The sequence below is a fragment of the Lepidochelys kempii genome, chromosome 4 (assembly GCF_965140285.1).
Source record: "Lepidochelys kempii isolate rLepKem1 chromosome 4, rLepKem1.hap1, whole genome shotgun sequence".
Taxonomy (NCBI): domain Eukaryota; kingdom Metazoa; phylum Chordata; order Testudines; family Cheloniidae; genus Lepidochelys; species Lepidochelys kempii.
In genome coordinates, this window is record NC_136383.1 from 19,664,679 (window position 1) to 19,678,166 (window position 13,488).

Below are 13,488 nucleotides of genomic sequence, written 5' to 3' on the forward strand. Positions count from 1 at the left end.
ACTTTTATGTTTGATACAATAGAGAAGAGGGAGCCAGCAGAGAGGGACTCAAAGAGAGGGATGACGAGCCTTAGACGGGCTAGGAAAATTACCCTGGAACTCTGGTTATTGGCCTGAGGTGGTCGTAAGTTCACATGTTTAGGCTTGGTGTTGCTCTCATCTGCTGTAGTTTTGTATGTGTGTTTTATATGAGTGGGTGCAAATAGCTGAAGTATGGTGTCTGATTGCATTTAGTGGCTGCATTGTTTCCCTCCAAAACCACGTTGCATTAAAAAATACTTTTGAATCATGTATCGTTCATAAGTATGCAAGCTGCAAGGTGTTTGTGGAGGAAGGCTGGGAGGTGTGTGTGTGTTTAGAGATTTTTGTTTCATTGGTTTTTTGGCAGGGGAGTTTCATTTACAGGAATATTTTCCCCTCATATTTCAGAAGAATGCTGGTCATCCTTGTCAGCATCCTTTTTGGACAATGTGGTGCAGATGTTGAAAAAGGCTGTAGTATCTCAGCTGCCATATTACGCCTTCCCCCGTTACCAGGACACCAAACCTCTCCTAGAAGTGCTTGAAAAGCTGTACAGAGTAAGCATGTCTAGTCTGAATAACTGCACAGAGAATCGTCACCGGTTCTAAGCAAACATGTGCATCTGAACCCACATTTTGTTCCATTTCAAGGCAAACAGGAAGGCTAACTACACGCTACAGTTAAGCAGTTTTTACATAGATGAAATCTCCGGAACATTTATTCTTTCAAACGATGTATGGAGGTGGCGCTCATGGCAAGTTACAGCTGTGAGTATGACCTTGTACCATCTCCTGGTTATTCCAGAGTTTCTCAGGACAATGGGTGGTTAAAAGACAGCAGTTTCTTATTATGGTAACACCTAGCACCTCCAGCTGAGATGAGGGCCAGACTGTGCCAGGCTCTGAACAGATGCTAAGCAATAGACTGTGTCTGCCCAGAAGAGCTCACAATCTAAATAGAGAAACACACACAAACATGGGAGGGGAAATAGAGGCGCAGAGGGTTGAAGTGACTTGCCCAATTGCACCCAGTAGGTCAGTGACGGAACGAGGAATAGAACCTTGGTTTCCTGACTCCCAATCCAGTGCCATAACCATTAGACTCTGTTGCCTACCTCTGAAATGTCTAACCTTAATCTTCACTCCATATTGTAGCCGTGTTTTGATTTTTTTTAAGTCTGGGTTTAGTTGCAGTACCTGGTTGGTGGAGGAAATGCACCCCAGAACCTGCCCTTGATGCACAGCAACTAATCCAAAGGGGTAGAGGGACAGTTATAATTCCCTCCTAGGCGAGAAAGGGAAGGAGACTGCAGTCTTGCAGGGCCATTTTTTTGTGTGGGGAGGGAGGAAAAAGGGTGAATCCATGAATTAAGAATGCGGAAAGTGGGACTTACCTGTTTTATTTTTAAGTATTCAAAAGATATGTACCATTCTCCTTGGTAGAATTCGTGTCATGAAGACCACGTTCCCGTCATATTCTGCCGTTTCCCTTTTATCTTTAACTTGGTTTCCAAGATTCATGTGTTCCACCTTGATTCATTTTTCATGCAAGAGGTATGACCTGGTCTCTGTATACTCTGAAACACAGTTTATGTTGGTTTGTTTTTTGTGGGCCACAGAACTAGAGTGACATTTCAACCCCAGGAGCATGTGCTAAAATGAGGGGCTTAGAATGTATTCACTTTTTTTTTTTTCTTCCAAACTAAGGCTATGGCTAAACTACAGAGCTTACCATGGTGCCACTGTAACACTGCTTGTGCAGAGTCTATGTCGACAAGAGGGAGCTCGCCCGTCGACTTCATGACTCCAGCCCCCGCGAGTGGCAGTAGCAATGTCCATAGCGCTGTCCACACCAGCACTTAGGTCGATGTAATTTACGTCGCTCCTGGGGGTGGCTTATTCACGCCCCTGAACGACACAACTTATGCTGACTTAAGCTGTAGTGTAGCCATGGCCTAAGTAAAGTATTTTCATGACCCACCAGGTGCTATCACTTGCCAATGTAGAGTATTTTGCTGGAGAGGTTTATATTTTCTTCTTGGGGAAAAATGGCATCGGTTGTTCAAATACTATACGAACATGATCGACCCTGTAACATGACTTGGATCAGTGTGGTTTTAGATTCGGGGGTGAAGGGGGGAGAGGAAAAGAACTTGTAGTGGAGTTTGGGAGCATTGTCTCCCAGGACAATTTTTGAAAATACACTTGCAGTTCAGTGGAATTTAGTTCATTATAAGGTGGGGGAGGGGATTTGTCCTAATTTCCCTGTGTCTTGGTGGCAGAATTTTAACAAAGGGCTTCTGGAACCTTGGCCAGGACCTTGCTGCTATTCCTATAGGAGAAGAGTAGTTCCCCCTAAATGAGAATTATTTAGATCTTATTAAGTGTTGCTACACTGCATCAGCATTCTGAACCCTCGGTGGTGGGGGCGGGGGTCTGACCAGGCTCAGGAGTGTTCCTATGTGGATTGAATTGCAGGATTTGGGGCCATTTTGATGTAACAAAATTTGATGTAACGGAATTTGCAATTGAACATCAGAAGTTACTCCTTTAAACATCACTTAAGTCTTCTTTTACCAATGGGTGTTTTGGTTTGCCATAGAGAGACAAGGTGGGTGAGGTAATATCTTTTATTGGACCAACTTCTGCTGGGGAGAGAGACAGGCTTTTGAGCTTACACAGAGCTCTGGGGAAAGATATGAAAGTCTCACAGCTAAATACAAGGGGGATCAGTTTTGGCATAAGCAGTTAACATATTTCAAGGGACCATACCAGGTGAAGTGTCCAGTTAACACCCCTCCAGTCATGGAAGCCATGAGTGTGTGTGTGTGGGAGGGGGGGTAGTGGGTTATAGATAGTTGCAATAAGCCATAAATCTATGGTTTGCCATAGTCATTTCTGACATGGTTTCCTGGAAAATGACTCTTTTGAATGGAGTTAATTCACATTTTTATCTAACTCTCCTTATAAAAGAAGTTCTAATTATGCTGTATGACGTGAATACCAGTTACTTCTAACACAGTAGGTTTCAAGTGAAAGAAAATGGGTGTGCAATGCAATGCAATAAGTTAGTGTTTAGAGCTGGGCAAATGTCACATAGAGGGGGAAATGTTGTACCCATTATCACTGCAGTATTTTTTTCAGGCAAGATACTGGAAATAGTTATATTTTCATTCTTTTTTACGGTGTGAAGGCAGAAGCCCAGTTCATACTGACACAGAATGAACGGCTGAGAGAGAGTGAGCTTCCTGCGTTGCCTGTTTTTCCTCTGCTAGTTAAACGCAGCAACCTGGTTGAAGATACTTTACGTAAACTAAGTCTGGTGGAGGACAGTGTCCTGAAAAAGCAGTTGTTGGTATGGTGCCCCGTCATGTTCTTCCTACTTAGCAATACCGGGGAGATTAGAGAAACTGTATAGCTGGTTGGAATTAGGGCTGATGGAAAAATTTTTGTTTAAACTGCCTCTCAATTACCTGAAATTATTTGTGAAAAGTGCCTGCTTTCCACAAAAATGTCGTCATGTTTTAGTTGGGGGGAAAAAATGAAAACTTTTTGGGTGAAAACCCAAAAACATTTTGGTTTCTGTTTTTGATGAAAAGTCAGAATTTTCCATGGAAGAAAAAACATTTTCTGGTCATTTCTAGCTAGCATGCACCGGAAGACAGGTGCCTAATTAGCCAATTAGCAAGGATCGGTTTAACACATTAGGCAGATTTTTATACTTGGTCACCCTCGACAGCTTTGAAAATTTTAAACAGGGTTTTGAGATTTTAACCATATGATCCCCCCTATTAACAAAGATCAATTACTGCAAGGTTTGTGGTCTTACATGTGCACGACCGTGAACATTTACCCCTCTCTGTTAACACTTCCTGCCCTTGGATCGGCATGACACCACAGCTTGTGGTTCTTCATTAGAATGCAGGCTGACTTGGTGTGGCTTGTCTATTGCTTTGTCATGGGACCTCAGAGGGCTGGTGAGTTCAAAAGCCAACTTCAGCTTATCTTGAGAAAAGAAGAGAGAGCAGTGTGTCTCTGAGCAGACCTAACTTGTACTGTAGCAGTGTGTTGTGGACATCATTTTTCAGGAGGTGGAGGAGGGAAAGGAGGTGAGTCACAGTTCAAAAGAGAGGTAAGAATGGCAATTTGTAAGAGCAGGAATGATGAAGTCTTCCCAAATCATCCCTTTGCAGAGTTGTTCCTGCTCTGGTCTTGGAAAGGGCTGATTACTTCAGACCCTAAAGCCATGCATACACTGCACTTAGTAGTTTGACTCCAGCACTAAGGGATGAATGTGGAGTTGATTGTTCCATTTCTGGGGAAATATTAGTCTGCAATGACTTTGGAACAACGGCCCAAAGAATAGCCATCTTTCTCTGTGTTTCTGCAGGTGCAATTTGAAGGGGAGTTGATGGGCCTGGATGCGGGCGGAGTGACGTTAGAATTCTTCCTGTATGTATTTGAAGAGATGGTGAATCCACAATATGGGATGTTCATATATTGTGACCCTGCGTCCCCAATGTGGTTTCCTACCAGCGTAAGTCAGAATCTGCTCAAACCATTCAGGGTCAAGCGACGAAGTAATTTGCATTTTGACTCCAAGCTTCCTTACCTTCTGCACGGTAGCTGGAGTCGGCAGGGGAGGGTCTTGGAAGGCTGTGGCAATTTTCCAGAGCAGAGGGTCTGTGCCACCTGGGTGTTTTATATTGCGGAATTGGAGAGGGTTCAGAGAATGATTAGGTGCATGGGAAAATTTGAATGTAGAGAGATTTCAAAGACTGGCACTTAGCTTTGTTTACCGTAGAAAGGAGGGGACATGATTAAAGCACATAAATCAATGAATGCTCTATACATGATAAATAGTGAGCTTTGTTGTCTCACAACACAAGAACAAGGGGATGTTCAACGAAACTCAAAAGTATTGAAGGAAATAATTTTCCATTCAGTGAGTAATTAGACTGTGGAGCTCTCTGTGGCTAAGAATTTAATGAGATTCAGAAAGGGACTGGACATTTATATGGATTACAAGTTTATCCAGAGTTATAATAGTACAAATAATAGTTTTTAAAGGGATAAAAATCTCATGCCTCATGTTTTACATCATTCTCTAGATAGTAGGGATTAGGATGAGATCTTTATGAGAGGCAGATTATACCACTTCTACCTCCTGTGGGGGTTCTTGCCGCTTCTGACTAGCGGGACTTCTGATCCAGGTCTGGCAATTCCTGTATTCCTACAAGAAATATTGTCTAAGAAATAAATTTAGAGAACTTTAACCACTCAGACTATATTCCCTGGCTGACCACAGTAATTAACCAGACCACTTTCCATTAGTAAACAAATTGTAACTGATCCTCAGAGTGCATCTCTGAGAGTTCAGGTGAGCTGCAGTCAGATGGGGGACCAGTTCCATGGTCTAGAATTCTGAATGACTGGTGCTCCCAGGCTAACTATGAGCATAGTCAAAAACAATTAAATTCCTACAATCAGTGGGAACTCTTCAAGTGGTCAAATGCTGCTTTTGTACACTTTATCTGGCAGTGGCCCAATTAATTCTGTGTCCTTACTCCTTTGTGAAATTTAGTTTTATTGCTCAGCAATATCTATTTTTATCAGGGAGGGGAAAGAAAAAAGGTAAATACCTTCACCTCGATTTCCAAATAAATGTGAACAAAAAAGGAGAAGATGTAATGCAGCAAATTAAGTCTAAAAGACTGCTTTTCAAGATAATTTTGCTCATTAATTGCCTTTGGTTTGCACTCTGTGAAGTGATAGTGTGTCAGACACCATCTTGGCCGACGCGCCAGGGATTAAAAGCATGAACTGCTACAGCTTGAGTTAAAGAGCCAAGGTGTGCTCGGGGCGGCCTGAAACGGACTCTTGTCCTTTGCAGATGAGCCACAGAGTGAGACCTCTAACACATTCCCCAGTGAGACACAAGAGGACAATGAAATCCACTGATGGCAGATCTGTGGCTAATGCATGCCCCAAAGTTGCCAGATGCCCTCTCTTTACCAGTAGCCTGATTCAGTTCTCCTTAAAGAGTCTCACTAACTTCAGTGGATCTTGGATTGGGCTTCAAAACAGAAGCAGGCCTCTTATTCCAGGTGTCCCACCCCCTACTTAGGGTTCTGTCCTCCTCCCATCTGTTTCAATGGGAATTTTGCCATTGACTTGAATGGAGCAGGGTTGGAGCCTTCGGGAGCATCAGAAGGTTCTGGTGGGGTCTCTTTAAACATAGTTTCAGCTCTTCTTAATGACTGACAGGTTTTGTTGCTGATGATTTTGCTTTTTCTTAATTACCAAAACAATAATGTTTAAAAAATTTGCAGGGGGAGTTACATTTTGCACCGATTGATCTTGACATGGTGCCCCTTTAACTAATATAAAAAATTCTGTCATTAACGTTTTTAGGGCTCAAAAATGAACCAAAAGATTTACTGTAAATTTTGTCTTTCCAATCTCTCTATTCTGGCTTGTTTAGTTTTTTCTGTTCCATGACCTACTACTTACTTGGTTCTCCAGTTATAATTTTGCAACGCTTGTTTTTTTTCCAGTCTTCAGTAGAGAAGAAAAAGTATTTCCTCTTTGGGGTCCTGTGTGGGCTCTCCCTGTTCAATAGGATCATTGCCTTCATCCCTTTCCCACTCGCTATTTTTAAGAAACTTCTGGATAAGAAGCCTTCGCTCGAAGATTTGAAAGAGCTGAGTCCTGTGGTAGGGAAGTAAGTGATTTCAGCTATTGGTTCCAGCTGGATCTCTAAAGGAGTGTGTGCATATACCCACATGTATATGAATGGGCTGGATAGTTTGTTGGCTTTCACTATATTGTCTGTAGAGTAGAGAAAGGATCGTCTTGTGGTTCAGACACTGACCTGGGACTTGAGGTAGGGTTCCGTTTCCAGCTCTCCCACTGATTTCCTGTGTGTGACTTTGGGCAAGTCACTTACATTCTCTGCCTCAGTTTCGTGTCTGCAAAATGGGATTAACATTTCCCTACAAAGGGATTGTGAGGATAAATTGGCTAATATATGTGAGGTATTCAGGTACTGAGGTAAAATGCGGGCTATATAAGAACATAGATAGATGGAAGCATAAGAGTAGCAAACCTTCTGTTATTTTTCTGTCCTTGAGTTCTGTGTCAGGGTCATGCAAGCTGCCTTTGTGAGGCTCGCGTTGGCAATAATTTGCCAGCAGCACAGTTGCTCTTAAAATAGAGCAGATTGCAGTCTTGATCGAATGGACTTTTATATGCAGTCTCATAATCTCCACTCTCTGGGCCCATATTAAGAAGGAGGGCTGCTGTGAGCCACACTGTAGCATTCCACACTTCGGCCACCCTCGTACCAGGTTGTCTGTCTGGCTTTGCCTATTTTTGTTGTACCTTCCTGTCGGTTGTGGTTTGATTTGGGCATTAAGGTCATGCATTGTAACAGGAGGAGAGGCATTCATGAGTACATCTAGATCCATTTTTATGTTAGAGAATCATTAGCACCATGAGCCACACAAAGCCCTAATAGTGAAGATCTACCAGACAGCTGCACATCCTGCCATACGTTACGTCTTCTCTGCTGTCTGTTTGGAACAGGAGGAGAGAATGCAGCATAGGCAGCTGTGAAATACAACATATTACATACATTGCGCTGTTGTAAGGATGTCAGCATAACTAACAGAGCAAAGCCTGAATAGCTTGTGTTGTCATCAAAGCCCAGAGATTCAGTGTTAATAAATAAATAAAAGGACAAATTACAGTTACTGGTAATTGCGCTGGACAATAAAAACATACATATAAGTGACGCAACACAAAGCAACTTATGCTTTATAACAAAACTCATTTTGACTTCTAGGAAGTTGAAATACCATATGTTTTATGGGACAACCAGACTTGAGATACAGGTTTTTCCTGGACAGTTATTGAGAAAACAAAAAATTCCCAGCTTGACCTGCAGTAGGGAAGGGAGACAGATTGATGAGAAGGACAGAACTCTGTGGCATCCGGTAGCAGAGATGGGGGAAGTGGGTGTAGATTTTCTCCTGGTTTTTGAGCCCAAAACTTTTCATGGTGGCCTTTGTCTCTGACATGTATTACGTTCGTCTACCCATGAGTGCAGAATTTACAATTTTTTGTTGCTTGCAACTGGAAATACGTTTAACTACAGTATTTACTACTATGGTTAGCATAATTTAATCTACAAACAATCAATAGTTTTTTTAAATTGTTGTCTACTAAACATAATGGCTCATAGTTACTACAAATAGGTAATAAATGGTTGGGATTTCACTACTCACGATGCAGGGTAATTTATCATGTGGTCCGTCATCTAACAGCGTATAAGTATATTTTTGTCTTTTTTTTTCTTCCCACCCCCTTTAGGAGTTTGCAGGCAGTTCTAGATTATGAGTATGATGATATTGAAGAGAATCTTCAGATACATTATTGTGTGAGTACCTCTGGAAGCCATTATGATACATGTCCATTTCATTTGCTGTGCACTACAGTAGTTACAATTGCTGTCACTTTTGAAATGTTGTTCTTTGCTTCACACGGTGGATTGGGTGCTCTTACACTGTTGATGTGGTATTTAGAAGCTTTTCATGAACTTACTGCAGTTGCTTATTACTTTCTTTCCCCCCACATGCTATCCAGTTTAGGAAACAATGACTGTCCCCTTTGGAAATTCAGAATAAGCCACTATGGGAATGGTTTTTTATCAGCTCTTTGAGGCAGGGGCAATCTTTTTGTTCTGTGTTTGTATAGTGCCTGGCACAATGGGGTCCTAGCTGGTGACTGGGGCTCCGACGTGCTTCTGCAACACAAATTATTTTCCCTGCTTCCCAATCTTTGAAAATGAAAACCCCACTTTAAATAAGATACTTGTAGGAACGAACTGATTTTGTTTTGATTAGCATGGCCTCTTACTGGAGTGACGAGCCCTTTGGCTCTGAGGCTGGTCTCTTCCAATCACAGTGGGCCAGATCTCGACTTGTTGTAAGCAAATGCAATTCCATGGACCTCACTGGTGCTGAATTTAGCCCATTCTATCCTGTCAGTCAATGAGCAAAAGCTCTGTGTATGATAGAGAAGACCTGGGCTTGAAGGGGAGATGGGGAAAGCCAAAAAAGAGGACAAAAATCTTCATATTTTCTTTAATGCTGAGAAACATACCCATCTGAAAATGACACATAAGACTCCTACCTGTGCACATTACTGACACACCCATGTAACAGCTATGGGAAGTTACTGAAATTGTGGTCACATTTGCACCAGGCACCTCATTCTCTCTTGCCACTATAATGCAGTTTTGAAGGTGATTGAATTAAAGGTTTCTGTAACATGCACAACACCAGTAAGAACTTTGCAGCCATACTGATTTCAAGTACCTTAGTAGGGAATTATTTAATGGAGAGAAGGTTGCCTGGATTGTTGCCTCTTCTCACAAGAATGTTTTAATGGTTTCAGGTGTCGTGGGACAACAAGGAAGTAGACCTGATTCCAGATGGCAGTTCCATAGCTGTGAACAACAAAAACAAGTATCTTAATGCAGATTGGTTTATTTAATTCTAACTGGTGGGGCTTTCACAGCCAGGCCTCAGAGACAGAGCAACTGTCCAGCTCTTTACAATAGTGTCCTTTTAAGTACTGCAGTTCTCAGTACCTACATGCCAATGATAATGAGGCAAATCCTCCTAGCTGGGAGAGCAGGGATAAGGTGGAAGGTACAGGAAAAGATTAACACTTACAAACACCCCTGTATAGATACCTGAGCTAGCCTCTGTCCATCTCACCATCCTCTCTGTGTGGAAGGCTGGGAGTGACCATGTGTCTCCTTTTTCAGTCCCAGACTCCTCTCCCTATTGAGGTTATGTGAGCCCCTGACTTGTCACCTGATGAGCTGATTTAAAACAACTCCTCCTTTGGCACGTGTCTGTGAGAGCCTCACCAACATTTCCCCCAATGTGTGTGTGCAATTGCATGATACCGGGACTCTCTCCCTAGAAACGAGCAGTCTAAAGGCACTTGTTGCAACTTTACCCACTTCAGGGTCCCGATGAGGACACAATCCCTAATGAAGTTTTTGCCATTTTGTTACAAACTCGGGGCCAGATGCTGTGAATACTTAGTACTGAGTGTAGCTCTTACTGTCATGAGTAGTCACTGGGACTATCATGATTTCAGTGGGATAGTTCGCAGTAGTAAGCAATAAATGTTTGGAGGGTCAGATTCTAAAGTAATTCCTACCCCTGGGATACAAAACAGAAGAACGGCCATACTGGATCAGACCAAAGATCCAGCTTATCCAGTATCCTGTCTTCTGACAGTGGCCAATGGCAGGAGCCCCAGAGAGAATGAACAGAACAAGTGATCATCAGGTGATCCATCTCCTGTCGTCCAGTCCCAGGATCTGGCAGTCAGAGGCTTAGGGATACCTGGAGGCTGGGGTTGCATCCCTGGTCATATTGGCTAACAGCCATTGAAGGAGCTATCCTGCATGAACTCACCTAGTTCTTTTTAGAACCTCAGTAGAAACTTTTCTATTATAACCACCTTTTGAAACTATTATCTGAGCCATTAAATGAACATTTCCCTCTTCCTTAGTGTCAAAGGAATGTCAGTCAGTTTAATTCTAATAATAAGGAGAAAAATACTTTTAAAAAAAAATTACAGGAAAAATTGTGTGTCAAACTGTATCTGAATAAAAGCTATTCTTATTACTATTGTATTTCTGTGAGGTGAGGAGCAAGGTGACCAGGAAAATATATTTACTGTCCTATGTGTATGAAGAGAACAATATTGTGTGTGAGCGAAACAACATCTCTCTTTGCTTCTGTGAAGGAAGGACTTTGTCAACAAGTATGTGGATTACGTCTTCAACAAATCTGTGGAGGTGGTTTATGAGGAGTTCAAGAGGGGATTTTACAAAGTCCTGGACAGAGAGATACTCAGATTCTTCCAGCCTCAAGAACTGATGGAGGTGGCAATTGGAAATGCTAATTATGACTGGAACAAATTTGAACAGGTGTGAAGGGAACAGGGGAAAGAATCTTCTCCAATATTATTCTGATTTATCCACTGAGTTTCACTTCTTTAGAGTAAACATTTTTCCTTTGTTCTATTTTGAAGAATGCAGTCTACTGGGGAATGTACACTCCATCACACCCCACCATCAAAATGTTCTGGAAGGTTTTCCATGAGCTCACAGTGGCAAAGAAGAAGGGCTTTCTCTGTGAGTATCATGTCCACCAACAGATGAGTTTATTTCTCCCAAAATCTTTCAAAATAGAGTAGTTACCATGAGCCACTCTTCCTTGGAGCAGAATTGACTCCTCTGGGGTTCTACAAAGTCTGTCCCAAGGTGTACAGTGCCCAAAGATTCTGTGCAGTAAAAATGACTTCTGACGAAATACTCCCATTGACTTCAGCAGCCTTTGGATCAGGCTATGTGTGTGTTTAGCACCACTGATGTCAATGAGACTATACATATGTGCAGCGTTTGTAGGATCAAGGCCTTAGACTGTAAGCATCTCAACTGCAGGGACTTTGTTTATCTGTTTGGCCTTAAAGCACTATTCATGCCTATGGGGCTGTATAAATAATTTGAATATCATTCTGAAACTGTACCATTCTGAAAAGCATTATTGGAGATAAGTTTATATGAAATGTGCTATAGTAAATATTCCTTCAATGCCTATCACTTTATAAAAGATAACTTGAAATACATACTTCTAACTCTTCTTCCAGCTGAAATCTAATTCTGTTCTGCTCTGTAGTGTTTCTCACAGGAAGTGACCGGATCCCTGTAATGGGAATGGACTGTATAAAGATAAAGTTCAATTCACACGTGTCTATGTCTGAAGATCACATCCCTGAAGCACAGACCTGCTTTCACATCCTGATCCTCCCACAGTATTCTACAATAGAAAGACTCCGGGAGAAGCTTCTTCTAGCGATCGATAACAATCGGGGGTTTGGCAAAAATTGAGTCACAAATATGCACAACATGCATCAGAAACAAAAATGCTCCCTAGTCTCTTTATTCTGGATTTCTTTCTGACCAAAATTCCCATTGGCATCAGGCCCGATACAGGAGAAAAACTTTGGAATAATTTACACACCACTTACAAAAACAAACCAACCCATTTTTGTTTTGTTTTAAATCTTCAGCTTCAGTTCCCAAACACCCTTGTTCAGGAGTGTCAGAATTATTTAGGGTCTCACTTACGTGAAGAAACTGATTAAACCCAAATAATATCTATGTAAGTGTAATAGTTTGACTGAGCCTCACCAAAGCTGAGAAATGAAGAGCCTAACCTAAAATAGGGTTTATAACCAAAACTATGGCATACTCTAACACTAGTCCAAAACTGCAGTGCTATAGGATGAGAATTGAACTGCCCCGTATTAAAAGCATCTAATCACCAAACTATATTAAATTACTGTTATATCACTTAAATCTCAAATTAAAAAAACACTCTAACCCTTCAGAGTATACATTTTTGTATTAGAAACTCCATAAAATATTGTCTTGAAGTTTATGGGAAGAATAGAGACTAGTCGTATATGTTACGATCAAGTATTCTTAAGCCTGCATTGTATTAAAAGACAACTTAAAAGAAAAATATAAAATATCAGTGTCCAAGGAATTATTTTCTCAGTTTTCAACCTAATACGAAATTATAGCCCGTTTACTGCATGCAGCAGATCAAACAGTGAGTTCCAGTTTATAACCTTAACTTTCGTTGTTTGTCAAATTTCACTAGCTTCATGACAACTCTGCCAGTTATTGAAGCAATTTTGACCTCCTCTTTTTTTGGCAGTGTCTTAAGGAGGTAAAATTCTCTAGCCTCATTTCGATGTTAGCAACTTGCAAACACTATTCAATACAATGTAGTAAGAGTGAAATTGCATGTGAATAATTCTGACCTATTTGGTAGTTGGGTGAGCAGGGTGAAAAGAATGTTAATGAAGAAAATACATTTGATGGGATAAAGTCCTATAATATTTTTGCATAGAATGGTGTTTGTACTGTATTTAGATAAAGACAATGTAAACTTTTAGGTCCACATTATATCACTGATGTTTAAATAGAACTCCCCATTGAAATCAATGAGATCTACTTAGAAAGAAATTGCATTACATGGCCTTTTTGTTCTTAGTATTTAGCAGCACAGAATTCTGATTTCCTTGATCTGACTGCTAGTTGCATGTAGTTTGCTAATGAAAGTCATGTCAAATAAAATTGTAACCCGCTTTTATTTCCTTCATTCTTCACATTGTCTTTATTAGTAAAGAAGTCAATCATCTGGTCCTGTTGATATTACTCTAGCGAAAAAAGGGATTGAATGACCTGACACTATTTTATGTATGATGGACATCTCAGGAAAATAAAGGGATTAGGAATGGAAAAGAATATACAGGAGAGTGGAAGTAGTCACGCTTCCTGCTTGGTCCCAGACTCAGCAAGATATTT

General features: G+C 41.2%; 1 protein-coding gene across 4 annotated transcripts in view; it reads left to right on the plus strand.

Moving 5' to 3' along the window:
* Nucleotides 1-13,262, plus strand: part of LOC140910224 (putative E3 ubiquitin-protein ligase HERC6) — a 33,963-nt gene extending 20,701 nt beyond the window's left edge. For 2 of the 4 annotated variants that reach the window (XM_073340673.2, XM_073340675.2), the window contains 11 exons: nt 430-578; nt 672-788; nt 1,464-1,574; nt 3,214-3,375; nt 4,411-4,557; nt 6,578-6,744; nt 8,394-8,460; nt 9,480-9,550; nt 10,854-11,037; nt 11,142-11,244; nt 11,789-13,262. In XM_073340673.2, the coding sequence (XP_073196774.1) occupies nt 430-578; nt 672-788; nt 1,464-1,574; nt 3,214-3,375; nt 4,411-4,557; nt 6,578-6,744; nt 8,394-8,460; nt 9,480-9,550; nt 10,854-11,037; nt 11,142-11,244; nt 11,789-12,000 (1,490 nt within the window). In that variant the 3' untranslated portion in view covers nt 12,001-13,262. The remainder of the gene's footprint in view (nt 1-429; nt 579-671; nt 789-1,463; nt 1,575-3,213; nt 3,376-4,410; nt 4,558-6,577; nt 6,745-8,393; nt 8,461-9,479; nt 9,551-10,853; nt 11,038-11,141; nt 11,245-11,788) is intronic. The other 2 variants (XM_073340676.2, XM_073340677.2) reach the window with 2 other exon arrangements.
* The last annotated feature ends 226 nt before the right edge of the window (nt 13,263-13,488 follow it).